General features: G+C 38.3%; 1 protein-coding gene across 4 annotated transcripts in view; it reads right to left on the bottom strand.

The window, feature by feature from the left end:
- LRP6 (LDL receptor related protein 6) overlaps window positions 1–26,696 on the bottom strand; it is a 179,188-nt gene that overhangs the window by 83,904 nt on the left and 68,588 nt on the right. For 2 of the 4 annotated variants that reach the window (XM_061417824.1, XM_061417826.1), the window contains exons 4-5: window positions 23,289–23,396; window positions 14,122–14,319 (exon numbers count right to left, since the gene is read on the bottom strand). In XM_061417824.1, the coding sequence (XP_061273808.1) occupies window positions 14,122–14,319; window positions 23,289–23,396 (306 nt within the window). The remainder of the gene's footprint in view (window positions 1–14,121; window positions 14,320–23,288; window positions 23,397–26,696) is intronic. The other 2 variants (XM_061417825.1, XM_061417827.1) reach the window with 1 other exon arrangement.

Here is a 26,696-nt window from a genome sequence, read left to right as displayed (position 1 = left end):
TCACAGTGAGGTTTTCTTAACACCTAAAAATATGACAACAGTGGTAGCAGTATACAGTGTTTGAAAAAAATCTCTACAAGTCTTTCACAGGAAAACAGAACAACTAGGAAGGAAAACCAAAACCTCATGGACAACACTTACAGCCAAGACAGGTAAGAAGGTATTACTTCAAAACCCTAGACACAGAAAGGAAAACTACCAACAGCTGTAAGATCTGATTAGCATCAGCACTTCTGCAGGAGGAATCAGAAGGAAAAAAATAGGGCATTTGGCAGATCCAGGCCCAGGAGAACACACAACAGATAGCAATGGAAAGCTTCACAAACCAATCTGAGAGCAGCAGCTGACAAGGAATGGTTCTGGCCACTTGGAGAGTGAGTGAATACAAAGACTGGATGGATGGTACGGAAGGGACTGGCATACTAACAAGGAACTCTCTCACTGGCCCAACAGAGCTCCCTTCCAGACAAAGGCCCAATCCGACCTACAGGGAACAGAAAGAAAGTGAGGATGACAGTGCAAGAGAAATAATGGAAAATAAGGTGCAGAAAAAACTGGCAGAAGGAAACAGAGCTAGGAGTTTGCACAAGCAAGCTGCCAACTTCTCACACACACTCAAGACTTCTGTAAAGTGAATGAAGTTATGATAAACTCTGCCTTCTTCAACAAGTTCCAGAAAAACAATTTCATGTGAAAATATAAAAATATATTAAGATCAAGCCCCATTTTAAAAGTTAGTTTTAAAGGCACTTCCCTGGAGGCCCAGTGGTTAAGACTCTGTACATCCAATGGAGGGGGCACGGGTTCAATCCCTGGTCAGGGAACTGACATCCCACAGGCCACAGATGTGGCCAAAGAAATAAAAAGTTAATATTAAAAACAAAAAAGAATAAAGAAAATAACATCCCTAAGGACAATACAAATATGCCAGAAAAACTGGCTCTAGAGCAAATAGTTCACAACCTATTACAAAATACTTTAAATGCTTTAAAGTAGTATACTAGTGATAAAAGAACAACAAAAATTTAAAATTTAAAACCTCAAACTGAGGTGAAAGAACTAACGAAAGTGTCAGAAGTCACTTCAATGAATTATCAACTAGAAATAACACAAGAGTGAATAAACGGAACCGATAAGGAAAACAGAAACAGCTGGTGAAAATAAAGAATTTTTTCTTTTTTCGCGATTTTTTTCTGTTTTATTAAGAAATAATTAACATACTGGGTTGACTAAAAAGTTCATTTGGGTTTTTCTGCAAGATGTTAAAGAAAACATCTTACATATTATTATACATATTGTGTGTGTGTGCATATATGTATATAAAAGGCAAAGGGTGTTAAACTGGGTAAAACTAAACAAGATTCAACTGTATGCTGTCTACAAGAGGCACACATACCCAAAGACCCAAATTTACTGAAAGCCAACAGTAACCATAAGTGAGATGAAGTGGTCTATCAGACAAAACATACTTTCAGACAAAAAAATATTACTAGAGATAAAGCAGCACGTTTTATAATGGCAGTCAAATCATCAAGAAGATATAGCGATTATAAACATACACAAGTAAAAACAGCCCCAAACAAAGCAAAACCTGACAGAACTGAAGGAAAAAACAAAACAGTAACAGTCTGAGATCTCAAAATCCTATTCTCATTAATAGGTAAGACAACTAGACAGAAAATCATCAAGGATATGGAACTCTGAATATTAGGACAAGTATCAATTAATTTTAAAAGACTGAAATCATACAAAGTATATTCTCTAAGATCCTGTTCAATGGCCAAAAAAAAAAAAAAAAAAAATCACTGCTTTCCCCCAAAGGTCAGGAACAAAGCAAGAATGTCTTCTATTCAGCAGAGGGTCTAGTGAGTATTATGAAATAAGACTAAAGGCAACCAGATGGGAAGGGAAGAAATAAAACTGTCATTATTCACAGATGACATGATTCTGTATGCAGAGAACACTGAAGAATTTAAAAGAAAAAAAAGCCTCAGACTTACTTAATTCGACAAGGTTACAGCATACAAGATTAATATATAGAAATAAATTTCTACAGACTAGCAGTGAAAAATACAAAAAGTGATACAGCCAACTAATATTTAGCAAGGGAACCAAGAACAGCCAATGAAGAAAAAGCAGTTTCTTTAATAAATGGTGCTGAGAAAAACGGCAAAATTGAAGTTTATTAAATAACTTGTTCATAACACCATAAAAAATAACCAAATATTCGGAAGTGAATAAAAGAGTGTAAGACATCATACATAAAGTGGATCACAGATCTAAATGTTAGGAATTAAAACAATAAAACTCTTAGAAAAGCATCAATCCTTGTGACTTTGGTTTAAGCAAAGATTTCTTAGTACCTCAAAAACACTTATAACAACAACCAAGAAAAGCTAATAGATTGAACTTTTATTTCTAAGTAATATATCCAATGAAGAACTCATATCTAGAATACATAAAATTCTTACAGCTCAACAGTAAGAGAAATAAACGAATTTAACAGTGGGCAATTCACTTGAATAGTGTCTTAAATATTCAACTGAGCCTCACGTGAAGGAAGACCAAACTCAACTATATTCAAGAAGATTATAGGCAAAACAGATTGAAGGAAAGTTAATAATTTATCTTCTGGAATAGAGGCAAAAGAGAAGCATAAAGGAACCTAAACCACACTGGCAAAATCTGGCATTACTTTCTCCAAAATCATCATTTTCTCCTCATTACATAAAGAGTACATGTATGTTCACTAGAAAAAAACTGGAAATAGAAATACAAAGTGTATCTTCCCATTCCTTGATTAGGTGCACATGTACAAAGTGTACATGTATGTACACAAATACAAGCGACTTCCAAAGGTCAAGGCATCGAACACTGGTTTCTGTTATCAAGAGCTGAGGCACAACATGAAACCAACTAAGATAGAACAGGAAACCAACTAACCAATGGAATTTAGAATTAATAATTTGGTAAAAATTCATTCGCTCTAAATCACAGCCCCCAACAGGACGAAAGAGAACAGCTGAGCCAAAGCAAGAGACAACTGAGGCACCTGCACCAAACACAAATAAAGAGCATTCGCCACCCATCAGGACTGAGCTTCTTCACGGGATTATATGCAGCGGGCCCCATGCACCTTGTTGCATTAATGATGATTAATATGCCCTGAGGAAAAAATGGTTAATGTATGCATTCTGAAAGACTCCAATGCGTGCTGTCATCTTATTTAAACAACATCTGACTGTAACTTTTTTTTTTTTTTTACAAAAAGTGAATTTCTGTAAATGCCCAGCATTTAGTGCATTATAATGACCTGTCTTCATTTCATAACGTATTGTAAAAATTTTAATATTATTAAATATTGGTTTCATATTAATTTTAGAGGCTATATAACACTGCACTGAATGTGCTATAATTAAAAAACCCATATTGCCAACATTATATATTAAATAAAGCATCTTTAAACATAAACATATATTTTAAAAATTATATAATCATCAGTTGACAAAAATTTTTTGACCACAGTCTAGCAGAAACCTAACGGTATTTCTCCTGAGAACATGGTTCATTACCCACTGTATTTCAGTGTTCTGCTAACACCAAGAACTCTGCTGATACCATGATCCTGCTTATTCTCTGGCACCACTGAACTCATTCACAGCCAGCTTTAACTACACCTCTGATCTTTGCCTAACATGTTCAATCATGTCAAATTTGGTTGCCATAAGGTGCATGTCCTTTAGTGTCTGGTATATGCAGTATTTCCCAGAGGTGCTAACAGAATCCAGATGAGGCCCATCTTTCACCCTACCCCACCTCCCTCTCACCAGCCTCACCTTCAGCCCTCCATCTCTAGAGTTGTGGTTACTACTGTTTATGTGGGTAAATTACGTCAATTTCCTTCTGTGGGAAGCAGATTCTTCACAAGCTCAGTAGATGACCAACCGTGCTGATCTGCCTGGGTCTGAGGGTGTTCCCGGAAACCAGGCAAATGGGGATAGCTGATCAGGAGCAGCTCGGACTGGGACATCCCTCAGTCTTGAAGAAATTCTTCAACATATCTGGTATGTGGTCGTTATCTCTGCCTAGGCCTCTAGCACTGATGCAAAATACCCCTAAGTTTACAGTCCACGGCTTTAACAACCATTAACTTGGTAATGGCTATAAATCTAAGACTCCCTCTGAGACTACTCTGCTGAGCAGCAGGCTCATTCATCCAAAGCTCCCCAGACTTCATCATCATAGTTTTCTATTAGCAACTCAAATGCAAATGCAAACTTGTCCAAATTTGAATTCAATCTCACTCTCTTTCTACATTAAAAAAAAAATGAAAAGGAAGGAAGGAAGAAGAATCTATCTTCCTTTCCTTAATCTTCTATCTCACTGAATGGCATTTCCATTGAATAAGCCATTCAAAGCAGAAACCTAGGAGCTATCATAAACACCATCAGGGAGCCACAAATGGTTTGACAGGATTGGGGCACACCAGACAAGGGCAGAAGTGGTAAGAATATTGTCTAAAACAAGGTAAATAAATGAGATCATGTAAATTACAGTGAAGAGATTGTACTTTTCTGGAGAATGATGATGACTAACTGGAAGACTTAAGGAAATGAAATCATTAGTCTTCATTCTCTACACAACTACCAAAGGTATTTCTTTTTTTTTTTTTTTTACCAAAGGTATTTCTAAAAGACAAATCCATGTCAATCTGCAACTTCAAAACCTCCAATGACTCAACACCTACAGGCTAAAATTCAAATGCCTCATTTTAGAATACTAGACCTTGTGTGATCTGGCTCTTAGCCAGTTCTCTACACTTGCCTCCAACCATCCCTCACATTTCTAACTGCAGTTGAATAGGAGGAACACTGACAAACCAAAGCGTTAATAACCTTCATAACTTTAATAACCTTCATAACTTTAATAACCATAACTTGAAAACCTGACTCTAGTCATCAGGAATTTAAAATTTTTCACAGAAAGAGCTTTTATATTCCTCCCAGTTTTTAAAGTTTATTATCTTTCTTCAGTGTCTGTCAAGGCCAGTTAAAAGTGTGTATTTATCCAAGATATCCAAGATACCTATGTCACAAAGTCAACTAACCATATACATGTAAACTACCTTCTGAACCCTATTCTGTTCCACCGACATCTATGCTCAGATTTAGTACCTCATTGTTTCAACTACTCTGGCTTTACAGGAAGCCCTGAAATCAAGTGCGAAGTCACAGTATCCAAAGTCCACGGTTTACCTTAAAGACCAGTCTTGGTGGTGATATACACATATACCTATCATTATACTACAAGTTTTCTCACTGTCCTAAATTTAAATCCTCTGTGCCTATTCATGCCTTCACCCACCCTCTTTTCAGTCTCTTTTTAACTAAAATACTGATTTACAATATTCTGCTAGTTTCAGGTGTACTGCAAAGTGATTCAGTTATATATATATATATATGTAACATATATGTATATATACTCTTTTCAAGATTCTTTCCCAATATAAGTTATTACAAAATATTGAATATAGTTCCCTGTGCTATACAGTAGGTCCTTGTTGGGTACCTATTTTATATATAGTAGTATGCATATTTTAATCCCACACTCCTAATTTAATCCCTCCTCTCGCCCTTTCCCCTTTAGTAAATTTCTTTTCTATGTCTGTTTTAATCTCTAAGTTCCCTTATCATCTTTGCAGTTTATCTGTTCAAACAACCCCTGTCATTTGCCCTGTGTGTCTGAATCTGCTGATGCATACACATGGCGCAATTCAATGTTTCCCTGTCCTCTGCTTTCCCACACAATTCCTGCAAATAACAACTCTGATCAGACTCCTAATGAATTGATCCTTTTGGCAAGATAAAAGGGGGTGACGCTCTTTTCTTCCATCAAATAGGGTCTGTTCTTTTCCTTGTGATGAAGCAGCCACTGATGTTCAATGCCTAGACTGAACAGTTCACTAGAAGTAATAAAATGCTGATAATTCTAATTATTTCTCATTTACTAGCTGGAATAGCTTTTTTGTATCTACTAATTTGTTAGCTACTGGTAGATTCCTATAGAAAAGGGGGGATAAATTGCTGAATTCTTTCTCTTTATTACCAACATTCAAGCTAATGAACTGGTTGGTTCCCTTCATCCTCTGAAAGTAACTACTTCCTTTTCTTAAAATTAAAGAAAGACAGAAAATCAGTATGAACTCAAGGATTTAAACAAACCTGGTGGGTTTCAATCAATCTCTGACCAGAGAGAGACTTTTCAAATTATTTCTCTGGGCTTTACGAAATGACGCTAATAGCCTGTAACAGCTTCCATGCTATCGACTATGACATAACATCCCAGCTCAACTTGGGTATTTCCTGTAAGAGACTTAGGGTTACCCAAATCACACCTGATTTCTTTTAAGGTGGAACAGTTTTCCAAGAATACGGTCTGGGTGGGGTTTTTTTTTCCCCCTAGTCCTCATCAGTGGTCATAAGAAATAAACATACATATTTGTATGTATTTTTATAACTTACAATAACTAATGAGCTCACACCAGTACTCTCAACTAAAACTCAGAATTATCAATTTCTCTTAAACTCCACAATACTACATCTATACATCTTTTCTTCCACACGGAGAGTTCTACATATTCACTGGCATTTGATTTAATATATCCAAAAATTACTCACTTATTTGATCCAAAATTAAAAATATTAATACCAATACACCAATGTAATTACCATAAAGAGTTAAACAAAATCTATGTATATAGTACCTGTACTTCTCACTCTGATTTTTTATTTTACTCCATTTTTTCTTTTTTAGCTATGCTGCAAAGCATGCAGGATCTTAGTTTCCCAACCAAGAATCGAACTCATGTCCCCTGCAGTAGAAGCCGTGGCACCTTAACCACTAGATGGCCAGGGAAGTCCCTTCATTCCAATTTTTCAGAATGGTACTTTATTTACATTATCTAAACATACAGTCATTACATACCATACTCTCAATTTTAATCATCCTTTAATTTTCATACAAGTTAATTAAATGTTTACTGCTCTTTACCAAGCCTTATTTTGTTATCTTGCTCATCACTGTGATTATCTAAAGCTCAGCCACTAGTCCATTTTCACAATGACTCAGGGAAATAGTATTTCTTGATTTCTTTCATGTTCATAACAGTTCATCTATAGCTTTGTATAAGGAAAGTCAATTTTGCTGGGGGGAAAAATAATTGGTTCACACTCTCCCTGAGTATCTTTTAAAAATACTACTTCACTTAATTCTGACAAGGAGTGTTGCTGTGAGAAAGCCTAATGTGAATCTAATTTTTTCATTTGAAAAATTATTTATTTTACTATTAAAGGCCCAGAGAATATTTTCCTTTTTCTACAGAGTAACTTTACTAGAATATACCTTGGTGCTGTTTGCTTTAACTTGTATTACCAAGTACATAATGTTCTCTTATCAATCTGTAGACTCGAATCTCCTTTTAAGAAACTTTCCCAGAATTACAGTTTCTCATATTTGTTCTCTTACTTTCCTTAGGTTATCTTCCTAACAGGGTTTTTTATCTATGTGTTTTTCCTTCTTTGCCTATCTTTAATATTTGTCACTTTCTCTCAAATCCTTTTCATCTTTTTCCATTTCTTTTAGTCCTCAATTTTTCCCCCTTTACAACTTCAATTTAAAATCTTTTCGGTTTAGTCACTCTTGTGTCCCTTCCAGTTTAGTTGGCTTTTCTGAAATTAGTTTTTTCTTTTACTTCTTTCCTCAGTTCTGGCATCTCATCTCTGAACTTTCTCATTCTAACTTATGTTGGTCTTCGATATGTAATATTGGTGTCTCAATTAGTGATAGTGCATTTTAAAGTGGAGGTTTGATCTATTCTGGGTTGGTAAAGAATCCACCTTCAATGCAGGAGACCCCAGTTCAATTCCTGGGTTGGGAAGATCTGCTGGAGAAGGCATAGGCTATCCATTCCAGTATTCTTTGGCTTCCCTGGTGGCTCAGCTGGTAAAGAATCCACCAGCAATGTGGGAGATCTGGGTTCAATCCCTGGGTTGGGAAGATTCCCTGGAGAAGGGAACTGCTACCTACTCCAGTATTCTGGCCTGGAGAATTCCACGGATTGTTTAGTCCATGGGGTCACAAAGAGTTGGACAGGACTGAGAGCCTTTGGAACAACAGATTGGTTCGAAATAGGAAAAGGAGTACGTCAAGGCTGTATATTTTCACCCTGCTTAATTAACTTATTTGCAGAGTACATCATGAGAAATGCTGGGCTGGATGAAGCACAAGTTGGAATCAAGGTTGCCGGGAGAAATATCAATAATCTCAGATATGCAGATGACACAACCCTTATGGCAGAAAGCAAAAAAGAACTGAAGAGCCTCTTGATGAAAGTGAAAGAGGAGAGTGAAAAAGTTGGCTTAAAACTCAACATTTAAAAACTAAGATCATGGCACCCAGTTCCATCACTGCATGGCAAAAAGATGGGGAAACAACAGAAACAGTGAGAGACTTTATTTTTGGGGGCTCCAAAATCACTGCATGGTGACTGCAGCCATGAAATTAAAAGATGCTTGCTCCTTGAAAGCAAAGTTATGACCAACCTAGATAGCATATTCAAAGCAGAGACTTCCTTTGCCAACGAAGGTCCGTCTAGTCAAGGCTATGGTTTTTCCAGCAGTCACGTATGGATGTGAGAGTTGAACTATAAAGAAAGCTGAGCACCAAAGAATTGATGCTTTTGAACTGTGGTGTTGGAGAAGACTCTTCAGAGTCCCATGGACAGCAAGGAGATCCAACCAGTCAATCCTAAAGGAAATATTCATTAGAAGGACTGACGCTGAAGCTGAAGCTCCAATACTTAGGCCACCTGATGAAAAGAACTGACTCATTTGAAAAGACCCTGACGCTGGTAAAGATTGAAGGCAGGAGGAGAAGGAGACAACAGAGGATGAAATGTTTGGATTGCATCATAGACTCGACAGACATGAATTTGAGTAGGCTCCAGGAGTTGGTGATGGACAGGGAAGCCTGGCATGCTGCAGTCCATGGTGTCGCAGAGTTGGACACAACTGAGCGACTAAACTGAACTGACTGAACTGAGCGTCTTTCACTTGATCTGTTCTATAATCATATTTTTCTGGGGAGTTTTCTACCTAAGGACATTATTCTGTTTTTCATTCTTTTTTTTTCCCCCCGGCTTTACCAGGTATAATCAACAAACAAATCTGAATGATAAACTGTATACAGTGATGATACACATATGCAAGAATACTCATCCAGCTATTTACAGTATCTCATACACTGACTGGGGTTTCCTTTTTCGGGTTTTTTTTAAATGGGAACATCTATTTCCTCCAACTCCTTGACAGCCAGTTTTCTTTTGTTTCTATGAGTTTGTGACATTTTTTTAAGATTCCGCATATATGTGACACACCCAATATTTGTCTTCCTTTATCTGGCTCATTTCACTGATCATTAGGGCCTCAGAGTCCATGCATGTAACCACAAACAGCAGGATGTCCTTCCTTCTCGTGGCTGAACAATATTCTACTGAATGTGTATATACCACATCTTCTTTATCCATTCATCCACTGACAGACATTTTGATTGTTTCATGTATTGGATACTGTGAATAATGCCACTATGAACGTGGTAGTGCAGATATCGCCTCAAGATTGTTTTCATTTCCTCTGGATAAGAATTCCAGAAGTGGGATTACTAGATCATATGGAGTAATATTTTTAATTTTTTGAGGAGGCACCATACTGTTTGCTTGAGGTTTCAAACACATGCTCACAAAATCATAACCAACACCAATGTGAAGGAGCTTGTCTCCTGTTTCTTCTCAAAAAAAATTTATAGTTTCAGGTCTTATACTGACATCTTTAATTCATTTTTAGTTGATTTTGTGTGTGGTATAAGACAGGGATCTAGTTTCATCCTTTCGGGTGTGGATATCCAGTTTTCTCACACTATTTGCTGAAGATACTACAGAAACTGTAATGAAGACATTAGTTTCCCCACTGAACATTCTTGGCTCCTCCGTCATAAACTGACTGACCAAATACGCATGGTTTGTTTCTGGGCTCTCTATTCCATTCCACTGATCTAGTGTCTGTCTTTACGCCAATACCATACCACTTTGAGTAATACAGTTTGCAAATATAGTTTGAAGTTAGAAAGTGTAATGCCTCCAGCTTTATTCTTTCTCAAGATTCCTTTGGCAATTTGCGGTTTTTTTGCAATTCCACACAAATTTTAGAATTGTTTGTTCTACTTCTGTGAAAAGTGCACTGGAACTCTGATTTGTGCACTGGACTGCACTACATTTGTAGATGGATTTCCACAGTATGGATGTTTTAACAAATTAATTTTTCTAATCTGTGAGCATGAAATATCTTTCAATTTATTTGTGTCTTCTTCAATATCTTTCATCAGCATCATAGTTCTCAGTGTATAGGTCTTTTACTTCTTTGGTTAAACTTATTAGGCATTTTTTTTGTATGATACAATAAATAAGATTGTTTCCTTAATTTCTCTGACAGTTTGTTATTAACATACAGAAATACAGGTGATTTTTGTATATTGATTTTGTATCCAGCAATCTAACTGAATCTGTTTATTGATTCAAACAGTTCTGTGGTGGCGTTTCCAGGATTTCCTATGTATAACACGAGACCATCTGCAAATAGTTTTACTTCTTCCTTTTTACTGAGATGCATTTTCCTTCTTTTCCTTGCCTAACTACTCTGGTTAGAACCTCTAGCACCATGCTGATTAAAAATGGCAAGAGTAAACATCCTTATCTTGCTCTGACCTTAGATGAAAAACTTTCAGTTTTCCACTTTTGAATATATTATTAGTTGTTTGTCATACATAGCTTTCACTGTTGAGGTATGTTCCCTCTATACCCACTCTTGAGAATTAATCATGAATGGATGTTGAATTTTATCATATGCTTTTTCTGCACCTATTGAGATGATCACACGATTCTCATCCTTCATTTTGTTAATGTGCTGAATCACATTAATTTGCATATACTGAACAATCCTTGTGGAGTATGATCCTTTTAATGTGCTGCTGAATTCAGTTTGCTAGTTCTGAGTTGAGAACTTCTGCAGCTATATTCATTAAGAATATTGGCCTGTAATTTTCTTTTCTTGTAGGTTTCTTGTTTGGTTTTGGTATCAAGATAATGCTAACCACATAAAATGAGTTTTTAAGAATTCCCTCCTCTTCTATTTTTCAGGAGACTTTAAGAAAGATTGGTACTAATTCTTTCTCAAATGTCTGGTAGAATTTGCCAGTGACGTCTTCTGGTCCTCTACTTTTGTTTTGGGGAGGTTTTTAACTACTAATTTAATCTCCTTATAAATAGTTGGTTTGTTCAAATTTTCTATTTCTTCATGATTCAGTCATGATCCCTTTCTTCTAAGCTGTTCAATTTGATGGCATATATTGTTGACAGATTTTCTATTTCTTCATGATTCAGTCATGATCTCTTTCTTCTAAGCTGTTCAATTTGATGGTATATATTGTTGACAGTAGTCTCTTATGATCCTTTGTATTTACAGTTGTAATGTCTCCTCTTTCTGATTTTATTTCAGTCTCCTCTCTTTCTTATTAAGTCGAACTAAAGGTTTGTATAGTTTCTCTTCAAAAAAACCAACTCTTGCTTTTTCACTGATCTTTCCTACTGTATTTTTAATTTCTATTTCATTTATTTCCACTCTGATTTGTTATTCCCTTCTTTGTGGCAGCTGTGGGCTTAGTTTCTCCTTCTTTATCTATCTCTTTGAGGTTTAACATTAGGTTGTTTATTTGAGACTTTTCTTGTTTCAAATGTAAGCATTTATCACTATGAACGTACCTCTTAGAAACCCTGTAAGTTTTGGTATGTTGTATTTCTATTTTCATTGGTCTCCAGATATTTTTTATTTTCCTTTGACAGCCTCCTTCAACCACAGGTTTTTCAGGAGAATCTTGTTTAATCCTCCATGTAATTTTGAATTTTCCAATTTTCTTTTGTTTTTAATTAAGGTATAATTGACATACAACATTAGTTTCAGGTTTACAACATAATAATTTGATACTTCTATATAATGCATAATGATTGCAACAAGTCTAGTTAACAACCACTGCATACCCTAACTTGAAAAGACACATGCATCCCTATGTTCACTCAACATAATTCACAAAAGGAAATGAAAAGGAAACAACCCAAGTGGGATGTTGGGATGGTGGGATGGTGGGATGGTGGGATGGATAAAGAAGATATGCTATATATGTACAACAAAATATTAGTCAGCCATACAAAAGAATGAAATATTACTAGTTTTGACAATATGAATAGACTTTGAGGGCATCATGCTAAGCGAAATAAGACAGAGAAAGAGGAATACTGTATGATCTCACTTATATGTTGAATCTAAACAACAAACAAATGAACTAAAAACCAAGCCCACAGATAGATTGATGGTTGCCACAGGCAAGGTATGGAGGCTAGTGAAATGGCTAACAGGCATCAAAAAGATACAAACTTCCAGGTATTTAAAAAAAAAAAAGTTAAGTCCTGAGAATGTAATCCACAGCACTGCAACTGTAGTTAATAATACTATCTTACATATTTCAAAGTTCAGTTCAGATCAGTCGCTCAGTCATGTCTGACTCTTTGTGACCCCATGAACCACAGCACGCCAGGCCTCCCTGTCCATCACCAACTCCCAGAGACCATCCAAACCCATTTCCATTGAGTCAGTGATGTCATCCAACCGTCTCATCCTCTGTCGTCCCCTTCTCCTCCTGCCCTCAATCTTTCCCAGCATCAGTCTTTTCCAATGAGTTAGCTCTTCGCATCAGGTGGCCAAAGTACTGGAGTTTCAGCTTCAACATTAGTCCTTCCAATGAATACCCAGGACCAATCTCCTTAGGATGGACTGGCTGGATCTCCTTGCAGTCCAAAGGACTCTCAAGAGTCTTCTCCAACACCACAGTTCAAAAGCATCAATTCTTCGGTACTCAGCTTTCTTTATAGTCCAACTCTCACATCCATACATGACCACTGGAAAAACCATAGCCTTGTAACATTTCAAAGTTACTAAAACAGTAAATCTTAAAGGTTCTCATCACAAGAAAAAAATAAAAATAGTGCAACTATATATGGCAACAGATGTTTTCACTTTGACAAATTCCTTCAATTATCTAAGGCTTTCTGTTTCTGCTGGGGTCTTAAAATGAGACCACTAGAAATCCAAATAATCTTCCAAACACAAGGACATCAAGTGTCTTTAAAAATATTAACACAACAACCCTGTAAATCAACTACTTTTGAATAAAAAACTTAACTAAATAAAAACAATCTGAACATGATCTGAGTGGGAATTCCATGTTTATATATTATGTCTCTGTCTTCTGTGGATACCAGGATACAGCAAATATGCAGCAGGTTTTCTCCTGATCTACAGGTCAGCAAACCAGAGTCCACTGGCTCAAAAATGTTTTATGGAACAAAACCATGCCCATTCCCTTAAGTATTCTATATAGCTTCTTTCACACCACAACAGCAGAGGTAAATAGGTGCAACAGAGATATGGCCCACAAAGCGTATAATGACTTGGCTCTTCACAGGAAAAATTGGCCAACCCTGTCCTGGTTTAGAGGTTTATCAAATAAGCTTCCACAAATAGCACCTGGTGGGCTCTGTGGGCAATTGTGAAGGATGAGCTCTTTGTCATACTAGGAGTCCAGCACATTACAGAATGTTTAGTATCCCTGGCCCGCCAGGGAACTAAAATGCTAGCAGTACTCCCAGTCTCTGTGTCAACCAAAACTCCCCACACATTTCCAAACACTCTGTAAGAGAGTGGAAGTACTATCCCTGATTGAGAACCACTGAAGAACTAAATTAGCTCAGAGTAAAGGAGGAGAAAATACAGTCCATAAATTCTAAATGCCACCAAGACAGACGAGAAATGTCATTACCTTTATAGAAAGCAAACTAAAAATCTATTCTTCTTCCCCTTTGACACTTAAGCCAAAAATATGTTAACAACTTCTTGATAAAATTAGGCTTTATAATTTGATTATCATGGGGCTGACTTTAAAAATATCAGGCAATCTTACCGATTTGTTCCATCCAGATTTGATCGGTGAATGAAATTAAGTTTTGCATCTGCCCAATAAAGCTTCCGTTCCTCATAATCCAAAGTCAGTCCATTTGGCCAGTAAATTTCAGTGTTTATTATGACGAAACGATCAGAACCATCCATTCCAGCACGTTCTATCTTTGGTACTTCTCCCCAGTCTGTCCAGTACATGAACCTAAAAAAAATATGAAAAATAAACCCATGACATAAGCAGGTTAACTACCAAGTATCTTACAATCATCACTACTGGATAAAGAAAGCTCTCTAAGAAACACTAAAACTGAAATTCCTAGAAATTGTTATTGAAATTTTAATCATCTATCTTTTTGCTTCCATGATGGTAATAACTGATTCAAGTCCAGCATCATCCACAACAAGAAAACCATGTGATCAAAGCTTTTAGGGAAAAAGGGTATTTACACTGTCTCGGTGTATCTCCCCATAAATTAACAATAATGTTAAGAGAAAATAAACTTGGTGGACAACACCTTACTCACATCATCTATCATCAATTAAGGAAAACACTGGCAATATGTTGGGAAAAAATGTACCATTTTTTATGTTAAGTTCTCTTACACAGTATTTCTGTCCAAAAATGCATAAGTTGAACAAAATTATAAAGGAAACAGACTACCAAATTAAAGAACATTCTAGAAAACAACTGCCTTTGAACATTTCAATGTTAATAAAGTCAAATAAAGGCAGATAAATTAATCTGGGTAAAAGGAGAACAAAGAGACATAGTAACTACTGCATACAGTGTATCAAACTGGTAGATAGGTTGGGGAAATGGCTGCTGCTGCAAAGTCCCTTCAGTCGGGTCCGACTCTGTGCGACCCCAGAGACGGCAGCCCACCAGACTCCTCAGTCCCTGGGATTCTCCAGGCAAGAACACTGGAGTAGGTTGTCACTGCCTTCTCTGGGCAAACTGTTACAAAGATATTATTGGGCAACTTGGCAAAATCTGATGGTATGTCAAATTCTATAATAGAAATGTATTAATGTTAATTTACTAGGTATGATCATTTTATTGTGGTTTGGGTAAAGAGAATTTCATTGTGAGAATGCAAGACTTCCCAGTTTCCAAACAGTCTTATATGCAAGATAACCTTACTAAATACTTCTCTAAAAAAGACTGCTTAAGGTGATTATTATAACACAGTATTACACAATATTAGAGCTTTAAATACAGAACCCTAATATATGACAACAGTAGCAAAACAGAGAAGGAAAAACAAAGATTAGTACTGAAGCAAAGTTTCTGTATTTTACTGGAATTAAATTAGCATTAATCTGAAGTCCATTGTGATTAAAAATGATATTATAATCTCTTAACAAATACTAAGAAAATATCTAAAGAATTATAGCTAAAAATTTAACCAAGAAATTAAAATTATACCCTAGAAAACATCTGCTTAATGGAGGCAGTTAAGTTGAAGCAAAATAACAAAAAAGCAAGACATAAGGAAAACTTAAATTGAAGAAAGTAGGAAAAACCACTAGACCATTCAGGTATGATCTAAATCAAATCCCTTACGATTATACAGTGAAAGAAAGTGAAGCTGCTCAGTCGTGTCTGGCTCTTCACAACCCCATGGACTGTAGCCTACCAGGCTCCTCCGTCCATTGGATTTTCCAGGCAAGAGTACAGGAGTGGGGTGCCATTGCCTTCTCCAAAAATTCTCCTAGCCAGGCTTCAACATTACGTGAACTGTGAACTTCCAGGTGTTCAAGAAAAGGTGGTTTTAGAAAAGGCAGAGGTACCAGAGATCAAATTGCCAACTGCTGGGGTCCAACCTGGCTGATCCAGGGTATTCGAAGCGGGGACGGCGTCGGCAAGGGTCAGGATACAATAGCTTCAATCAGATATTAATTAAAGATATAAAGAGTAATAGAATAAGGATAGCTCAGTAGGAAAATTCAGCGGAGAAAAGAGGCTGAGTAGCTTGGTTTACGCGGGAGACCAATAAAACTTCAAGACAAGAAGCTTGCACCACTTACGTAGGCCACAGGCGTCCTTCCGTTCTCCTGAAGGAGAGGAGACACTGAGGCCTCCCCGGTCGGATCTTAGAAGCCCAGGCATAATTAGTAAGCATGGTGGGTTCCGCGATCCAGATGGAGATTCAACCAGAGTGAGAGAGAGAGCGCGACATGGGGAGACCAGTATTTCGAGAAACTGATCCCAATTCTTTATTTTCCAGAGTCTGTTTTTATACACTGAGATGTTATACAAAAGTCACGTGGGGACAGCAGTCCTGACTTTTATTAACGTCAGGTGCTTCACACAAATGTATACAGAGGTCTTAGGGGTGTTAGATCATCTTCTGGCCAGGGGGGCCTGCTGACAATTTACGACCCTCTCCTTGTGACAGTGGTCAGAACACTTTTTTCTCCAAGGGTGATTATTCTTAAAACAGACGCCACCCAAATAAAGTTACATTCCTATAGGGTGAGGGTGTAGTGGGTTTTAGTTAAGGAAAGAATTTACTTAGCCTAAGGTCTAACGCGATTAATATCAAAGGTTAATAGTTACTTCTTCTATATATTCATTAATGTGTGTAAGGGCAGGGGATATGGAGACTTAGCAACAAACACTGGCTCAACAAATGAAAAACCCTTCACCAATACAATTTCTAATCAGCCCATTATACTTATACTAATAGTTTTCTAACTTTTCTAAGGAACCTGTTTTTAGACGGTTTAAAGCATCTCATGCCTCTCAAGGTTGGGAGGCTGTGAGCAATCACATGTGGCCGGACAAGCCTGTCAGGCAGGCTAGAGAACCTTCAGAGGAGTTTGTAGGTTAAAACACTCTTATCACGCCCAGGAATTATTATTAACTAGAGCTCTAAGTTAACTCCTTTTCCGAAAGAGGTGGTGGGGGACAGCTCCCCGTAAAGTCAGAGGTGTAGGTGAGAGCACAAAGTAGTAAAGTAGGCAGGCTCTGGTTAATGGGGGTAGATGCTCAAGGATTTCCAGGGGGACTCCTGAGGCTCGATCCCGCCTTTGCGTATGTCGAGCGTATGTCCTTCCTCATGACCTTTGCCATGGGCGGAGTACCTCACTCTGGCCTCCAACAGCCAACATCCATTGGATTATCAAAAAAGCAAGAGTTCAAAAAAAACATCTACTTCTATACTTCACTGACTAAGCCAAAGTCTTCAACTGTGTGGATCATTACAAACTGTGGAAAATTCTTCAAGAGATGGGAATACCACACCACCTGACCCGTCTCTTGAGAAACTTGTATGCAGGTTAGGAAGCAACAGTTAGAACTGGACATGGAACAACAGACTGGTTCCAAATAGGAAAAGGAGTAGTCAAGGCTGTATATTGTCACTCTGCTTATTTAACTTATATGCAGAGTACATCATGGGAAACACTGGGCTGGAAGAAGCACAAGCTGGAATCAAGATTGCCAGGAGAAATATCAATAACCTCAGATATGCAGATGATACCACCCTTACGGCAGAAAGAAAAGAAGAACTAAAGAGCCTCTTGGTGAAAGTGAAAGTGGAGAGTGAAAAAGTTGGCTTAAAGCTCAACATTCAGAAAACTAAGATCATCGCATCTGGTCCCATTACTTCATGGCAAATAGATGGAGAAATAGTGGAAACAATGACAGACTTTATTTTTGGGGGCTCCAAAATCACTGCAGATGGTGACTACAGCCATGAAATTAAAAGATGCTTACTCCTTGGAAGGAAAGTTATGACCAACTTAGACAGCATACTAAAAAGCAGAGACATTACTTTGTCAACAAAGGTCCATCTAGTAGCAACGGCACCCCACTCCAGGACTCTTGCCTGGAAAATCCCACGGACAGAGGAGCCTGGTAGGCTCCAGTCCATGGGGTCGCTAAGGGTTGGGCACGACTGAGCGACTTCACTTTCACTTTTCACCTTCATGCACTGGAGAAGGAAATGGCAACCCACTCCAGTATTCTTGCCTGGAGAATCCCAGGACGGAGGAGCCTGGTGGGCTGCCGTCTATGCGGTCGCACAGAGTCGGACACGACTGAAGCGACTTAGCAGCAGCAGCAGCAGTCAAGGCTATGGTTTTTCCAGTAGTCATGTATGGATATGAGAGTTGGACTATAAAGAAAGCTGAGTGCCGAAGAATTGATGCTTTTGAACTGTGGTGTTGGAGAAGACTCTTGAGAGTCCCTGGACTGCAAGAAGATCCAACCAGTCCATCCTAAAGGAGATCAGTCCTGGGTGTTCATTGGAAGGACTGATGTTGAAGCTGAAACTCCAATACTTTGGCCACCTGATGGGCAGAACTGAGTCATTGGAAAAGACCGTAATGTTGGGAAAGGCTGAAGGCGGGAGGAGAAGGGGACGAAAGAGGATGAGATGGTTGGATGGCATCACCTACTCAATGGACATGAATATGAGTAAACTCTGGGAGTTGGTGATGGACAGGTAAGCCTGGTGTGCTGCAGTCCATGGGGTCACAAAGAGTCAGACGTGACTGAACTGAAGGAAAACAAAATGACAGACATAACAACATTCAAGTAAATAACAACAATAAAATATAAATGGATTAAAGATTCCATTCAAAAAAATAATCATAGAGGGTAAAGCCAACAGGTATTTGGGAAGAAAAAACTGACAGGACTTGGCTTGAGGAGTGACGAAGAGCAAGAACTAAAGATGATTTCTAGGTCTCTTGTCAAAAAAGGGATGCCTTAAAAGAGGTAAATATTAATAAACATTAAAATAAATACACAGCTATTAAAGTAAAAGATGTTCAGCCATATACCACCAAACAGTATGATGTCATATTTGAGATATCACCATAACAGGAACTGTTCTTTTGAACTCTTCAATTATAAATCATATAATTTATAACTACAAGTACTTTAAGTGTGGAAAAGTTGGATTATAAAAGATAGTGTAGCGATGATGTAAAGCAGAGATTCCAGAGCTAGGGTGCTCAGGCCCGCCACTCCCAGACACATGATTTTGAGCAAGTTATTTCACCTTTCTGTCCCTCATATTCCTCATAACACAAGGATTAAAAACAGATGCATGTCAAATGGTTTCTGTCAGAATATAGCAGTTAATACATGCAAAGCACTTAGAAGCTCTATCTATGCTCTAGCTATTGTTTTTTACATCATACATCTCTTGTTCATGGTTTCACTTTTAGAATGAACGGCAAAGTTATTAACACAATCTTTATACTATCTGGCTCCTACCCATCTCTTCAGCTTCAATTAACACCACTCTTCTCTTCATCACCTTGGGCTTCCCAGGTGATGCCATGGTAAAGAATACACCTGTCAATGCATGAGATGAAGGAGATGTGGGTTTGATCCCTGGGTTGGAAAGATTCCCTAGAGTAGGAAATGGCAACCCACTCCAGTATTCTTGCCTGGAAAATTCTATTGACAGACGAGCATGGTGGGCTATACTCCATGAGGCTGCAGAAAGTCAGACACAACTGCGCATGCACACGCACACACACACACACACACACACACCCACCCACCCACACACACACCTTTATTTATTATATGCCAGGTACCATACTCCCTGGCAGTACAGCGCTTTCCCTTTACCTGTTATCTTCTCTTTCAGAGTTCAACTTAAATCAAGTTTTCTCTAACAGACCTTCTTTAAATTACAAATTAGGTCATACAGTCCCATATAAGCTCTCAGAGTACTTCACATTCGTTAGCATTACAAATACATCTGATCATTCGCTTAATGTTTATTACCTCTAACTTACACATTTATGTTTTTGGCAATTTCTGGATTAAGAAAAGTTTTTTTTAAGTAAATGAGGAAAAATTTTTCCATTTGCTGATTTGGTAAAGTATTCCTTTTGCAGAGGCATACAAATACCTCTTTGATAGAACTCTTGTCTACAACAGCCAGCAGAAAAGAAAACAATAGGTTCGAAGAATAAGCTGGCAGAGAAACTGACTAGAGATTTCCCATGATCACAGACTGAATCTGGTGGCAGTATTTCTTCACGTACTTTGACATGCTAATTTCATGTCTCAGTGCCAACTGTTCAAAGGTCATTCTATCAGTAAATATTTTAGCAATGTTCTAGCTAACAGCTCACCTCTGGTTTATATCTCATAAAATCAAACATAAGAAAGCTAGAATGCAATTATCCTAAGAATTCAGATCTCTCACCGTAAGAGTTTTAAAAAGAAAGCAACCAGTCAATGACAAAATACTAAATCAACCCATGTATTATTTGTTCTTTTATTACTATACAATCCAGGTCCAAAGTTTCCCTATCCTAAATGTTTTTTCCTTCTTTAAACTGAAATATAACTGACACATAACATCATGTGAGTTTAAGATGTACAATATGTTGGTTTGATACTTATATACTGAAATATGACTACCATAGCATTAGCTGACACACTTACCACTTCACATCATTACTTTCTTTTCTTCAGTGGGAACAATTAAGATCTCGTTGTTTACAATATAGTATTGTTGACTATAATCACTACATTGTGCATTCGATCTCAAGGACTTATTTATCTACTAGCTCTAGGTTTGTACCCTTAAACAACATATTCCCAGTTCCTCCAGCTCCCAGCTTCTGATAACCACCAGTCTACACTGTTTTTGTAAGTTTGGCTCTTTTGGATTCCACATGTAAGTGATGCTATATAATATTTGTTTTTCTCTGACCGACTTATCTCACTTAGCATAATCCCCTCAAGGTCCACCTATGTTTCCACACATGGCAGATTATTTTTTCTCAATGGCTAATATTCCATTGTGCATATATACGGCAACTCCTTTATCCATTCATCTATTGAAGAACATGTAGGCTGTTTCTGTATCTTAGCTATTGTGAATAACTAACAATGAATATAGGAGTACATACATCTCTTCAATTCCTGTTTTCATTTCCTTTGGATATACAGCTGAGCTGTGAACAACAGAAATTGAAACTGCACAGGTCCACATACAAATTTTCTTTTCAACAATAAAATACTACAGTACCACACAATCCAGTCAATCTTAAGAGAAATCAATCATGAATACTTATTGGAAGGATCATCTGATGAGAACAGACAACTCACTGGAAAAGTCCCAGATGCTGAGAAAGATTGAGGGCAGAAGGAGAGGAGGGTGTCAGAGGATGAGATGGCTGGATGGCACCACCAATGCAATGGACATGAACTTGGGCAAATTTTGGGACCTGGTGACGGACAGGGAGGCCTAGCGGGCTGCAGTCCATGGGGTCACAAAGCATCAGACACAAATGGGTGACTGAACAGCAACAACAGTTGACAATCACACAACCCATGGCAGGTTAAATCCACAAATGTAGAATCTCAGATACAGAGCAATCATGTATATACAAAAGGAAGACTATAAGTTACAAGTGGATTTTCAACTGCACAGAGGGTCAGCACTCCTAAACCACGCTGTTCAAACTCAAGTATAGGACCTCCCTGGTGGTACAGTGGTAAGAATCCACCTGCCAAAGCAGAAGTCAAGGGTTCGATCCTGGTCCAGGAAGATTCCACATGCCATGGACCAACCAAGCCCGTGTGCCACCAACTGCTGAAGCCCAAGCACCCTACAGTCTATACGCTGCAGCTACTGAGCTACTGAGCATGTGCACCTAGGGCCCATACTCCACAATAAAAGAAGCCACAGCAATGAGAACCCCGAACACCAAGGGGAAGAACAGCCCCCACTTGCCACAACTAGAGAAAGCCTGCATGCAGCAACAAACACCCAACACAATCAAGATAAATTAAAAATAATAATAAGCTCTACTGTATATCCAGAAGTGGAATTGCTGAACCATAAGGCAGTTACATTTTTAATTTTTTAAAGACTTTCATATTGGTTTCCATAAGAACTAAACCAATTTACATGCCTAACAACAGTGTACAAGAATTCCCTTATCTCTACATCTTCAGCATCACTTACCTCTTGTCTTCTTGATAATAAACATTCTAACAGGTGAGAGGTGATATCTCATTGAGGTTTTGCCTTGCATTTCCCTAATGATTATCAATATGGAGCACCTTTTCATGTAGCTACTGGCCATTTAGGTTTATTTTCTTTTGAAAAATATCTATTTAGTTCCTCTGCCCATTTTTTTTAAATGGATTGGTTTAAGTTGTGTAAGTTCTTACTATATTTTGGATACTAACCGTTATCTAATATATTACTTACAAATATTTTCTCCCACTCTGTAGGGCTTGGCAGGGGGACTATTTCCTTTGCTGTGCAGAAACGCTCCAGTTGCTTGTGCTGATCTAATTTTTTTCACTTTTACCTGTGAGTTTTTTCACTGTTCTGGATCTTGATAAACAATAGGAAAAAGAGGCAGGTGGGAAGATAAACTGAATATCTATGTTTATCTTTTCCCAATCAGCTAGTATCCCCATAAATTAAGTGCTTGGCTAAGAAGAAGTCTTATGTATATGCACAACAACATAAAAATGGCAAAATCATATAGAAGATTTCTTCCAAAAAAATCGAAATTTAAACTCTATCTGTACCAAAATACACAATTTCTCAAACTTTCTTTAGTTCATCATTGTATATAGCATGTAACAACTCAGAAGCAGATTTACCATAAATGAAGCATAAGCAAACTTCAGGATCCTTCACGTAGGTTCACTCCAGTACCTTGCCTTTAATTCTGCTCAGGAAGTCAATGCTTTGCACGATTCCACCATAGATGAATTTCAGTTAAATAACATCACCCTACATACACGCAACATGGTCAAATTTCAGTTATGGTAACCACAAATTTCACTACCAGCTCCACAAATCACCGTGTAAATGACAGATGTGTTTCATGATCCATCATCAATCACACTCCTCTTTCAAAGTCTATGACTGGTCTCCACTCAACTGTTATTCAGCTCACACACAGACAGCAGAGTGTATGCCCATGCTGCCTCTTTGTGCTGATAAAAGCTATGTGACATTCTATGAAAATATATTATCAAAAGAAAATTGGCCAAGAAAGATGACAGTGCAGCAAAGAAATGAAAAGTGGTAAGTATAGATGAAATCTGAACTGAATATAAATAGAGTTATAGAAGAAACAGTTGACTATGGGTTGTTGACACCACTGTCATTCAAAATTCTAGATAGATACGCAGCCGGGAGAATTTAGTCAAAGCCAGCTTACCAACATAAATGAGCAAAGTGGTTGTGCCCAAAAGGATAAACACATCCCAGAGTGATGCCACCAAAAATAACTTCACACTGAAGGAACTCTCTCAGATAATTCACAACACTGAAAACACAAAATTAAATATTAATTATTAATATTAAATATTTTGAAGGCTTGCTCCAAACACAGAGAGGAATATTATAATTCACTAGGGCACAGAAAAGATGCTTGCTCTGTATAGTAAGTTATACAGTGAGAAGAGAGCAGCATTCTCTGCTCAAACTATTTTTAATGATACTTCTAATATTTTATAGATGTAATATAAGTAAATACATACTAGTTTTACTGTTTTTCTACTTCTCTATACATTTACATCAGACAGTAATAATATTTAATATTTTGATGAAAAATTTTAAAGTCACGAAAGAATTGTAATTTATATACTAATTAGTAAGATTGCTTTATGTAGTTTCGGCTTTGCATGGAGTTCCCCCCTTTTTGTTTTGTTTTGTTGTGTTTTAATTACTTATTTTGGTCTTCCCTGCTATGTAGGCTTTTCTCTAGTTGTGGTGCACCGGCCTCTCATTGTTGTGGTTTCTCTTGTTACAGAACACAGGATCTAGGGAACGAGAGCTTTAGTATCCACAGCACAAAGGCTCAGTAATTGTGGTTCCCGGGCTCTAGAGCACAGATTTACCTGTTCTGAGGCATGTGGCATCTTCCTGGACCAGGGATGGAACCCATGTCCCATCCAATGGCAGGTGGATTCTTTACCACTGAGCCACCAGGGAAACCCAGTGTTGCACACTTTAGCGTTTGTCTCCATAAGCAAAGTTTTTTAAATTAATCTTTGTTTCATTTTCATCAATTCAGTTCAACGCAGAATTAACACTGAGCACCTCAGTTCAATTCAGTTCATTGCAGTCGCTCAGTCGTGTCCAACTCTTGGCTATCCCATGGACTGCAACACGCATGTACTGTCCATGGACTGTCCATCACCAACTCCTGGAGTTTACTCAAATTCATGTCCATTGAGTCAGTGATGCCATCCAGCCACCTCATCATCTGTCGTCCCTTTCTCCTTCCGCCTTCCATCTTTCCCAGCATCAGAGTCTTTTCAAATGAGTCAGTTCTGCCCATCAGGTGGCCAAATTATTAGAGTTTCACTTTCAACATCAGTCCTGCCAATAAATATTCAGGACTGATCTCCTTTAGGATGGACTGGTTGGATTTCCTTGCTGTCCAAGGGACTCTCAAGAGTCTTCTCCAACACCACAGTTCAAAAGCATCAATTCTTTGGCGCTCAGCTTTCTTTATAGTCCAACTCTCACATCCATACATGACCACTGGAAAAACCATAGCCTTGACTAGACAGACCTTTGTTAGCAAAGTGATGTTTCTGCTTTTTAACATGCTGCCTAGGTTGGTCATAGAAATTTGGAAAACTCAGCAGTGGCCACAGGACTGGAAAAGGTCAGTTTTCATTCCAATCCCAAAGAAAGGCAATGCCAAAGAACACTCAAACTACTGCACAACTGCATTCATCTCACACGTTAGTAAAGTAATGCTCAAAATTCTCCAAGCCAGGCTTCAGCAATACGTGGACCGTGAACTTCCCGATGTTCAAGCTGGTTTTAGAAAAGGCAGAGGAACCAGAGATCAAATTGCCAACATCCGCTGGATCATCGAAAAAGCAAGAGAGTTCCAGAAAAACATCTATGTCTGCTTTATTGACTATGCCAAAGCCTCTGATTGTGTGGATCACAATAAACTGTGGAAAATTCTTCAAGAGATGGGAATACCAGACCACCTGACCTGCCTCTTAAGAAACCTATATGCAGATCAGGAAGGAATAGTCAGAACTGGACAAGGAACAACAGACTGGTTCCAAATAGGAAAAGGAGCACGTCAAGGCTGTATATTGTCACCCTGCTTATTTAACTTATATGCAGGGTATATCATGAGAAACGCTGGGCTGGAAGAAGCACAAGCTGGAATCAAGATTGCCAGGAGAAATATCAATAACCTCAGATATGCAGACGTCACCACCCTTATGGCACAAAGTGAAGAGGAACTAAAAAGCCTCTTGATGAAAGTGAAAGAGGAGAGTGAAAAAGTTGGCTTAAAGCTCAACATTCAGAAAACGAAGATCATGGCATCTGGTCCCATCACTTCATGGGAAATAGATGGGGAAACAGTGGAAACAGTGTCAGACTTTAATTTTGGGGGCTCCAAAATCACTGCAGATGGTGATTGCAGCCATGAAATTAAAAGACACTTACTGCTTGGAAGGAAAGTTATGATCAACCTAGATAGCATATTGAAAAGCAGAGACATTACTTTGCCAACAAAGGTCCGTCTAGTCAAGGCTACGGTTTTTCCAGTGGTCACATATGAATGTGAGAGTTGGACTCTGAAGAAAGCTGAGCACCGAAGACTTGAAGCTTTTGAACTGTGGTGCTGGAGAAGACTCTTGAGAGTCCCTTGGACCGCAAGGAGATCCAACCAGTCCATTCTAAAGGAGATCAGTCCTGGGTGTTCACTGGAAGGACTGATGCTAAAGCTGAAACTCCAGTACTTGGGCCACCTCATGCGAAGAGTTGACTCATTGGAAAAGACTCTGATGCTGGGGGGATTGGGGGCAGGAGGAGAAGGGGATGACAGAGGATGAGATGGCTGGATAGAATCACTGACTCGATGGACATGAGTCTGAGTAAACTCCGGGATTTGGTGATGGACAGGGAGGCCTGGCGTGCTGTGATTCATGGGGTCTTAAAGAGTCAGACACGACTGAGCGACTGAACTGAACTAAGGTTGGTCATAACTTTCCTTCCAAGGAGTAAGCGTCTTTTCATTTCATGGCTGCAGTCACCATCTGCAGTGATTTTGGAGCCCCCCAAAATAAAGTCTGACACTGTTTCCACTGTTTCCCCATCTATTTCCCATGAAGTGATGGGACCGGATGCCATGATCTTAGTTTTCTGAATGTTGAGCTTTAAGCCAACTTTTTCACTCTGTCATCAAGAGACTCTTTAGTCCTTCTTTGATTTCTGCCATAAAGGTGGTGTCATCTGCATATCTGAGGTTATTGATATTTCTCCCGGCAGTGTGTTTTTTTCCAGCTTGTGTTTCATCCATCCAAAGCGTTTCTCATGATGTACTTTGCATATAAGTTAAATAAGCAGGGTGACAATATACAGCCTTAACTACCCCTTTTCCTATTTGGAACCAGTCTGTTGTTCCATGCCCAGTTCAAACTGTTGCTTCCTGACCTGCATACAGATTTCTCAAGAGGCAGGTCAGGTGGTCTGGTATTCCCACCTCTTTCAAAATTTTCCATAGTTTGTGATGATCCACACAGCCAAACATTTTGGCATAGTCAATAAAGCAGAAGTAGATGTTTTTTTGGAACTCTCTTGCTTT

Source organism: Bos javanicus, chromosome 5 (genome assembly GCF_032452875.1).
Source record: "Bos javanicus breed banteng chromosome 5, ARS-OSU_banteng_1.0, whole genome shotgun sequence".
Lineage (NCBI taxonomy): Eukaryota > Metazoa > Chordata > Mammalia > Artiodactyla > Bovidae > Bos > Bos javanicus.
This window is presented reverse-complemented; position numbering and strand designations above follow the sequence as displayed.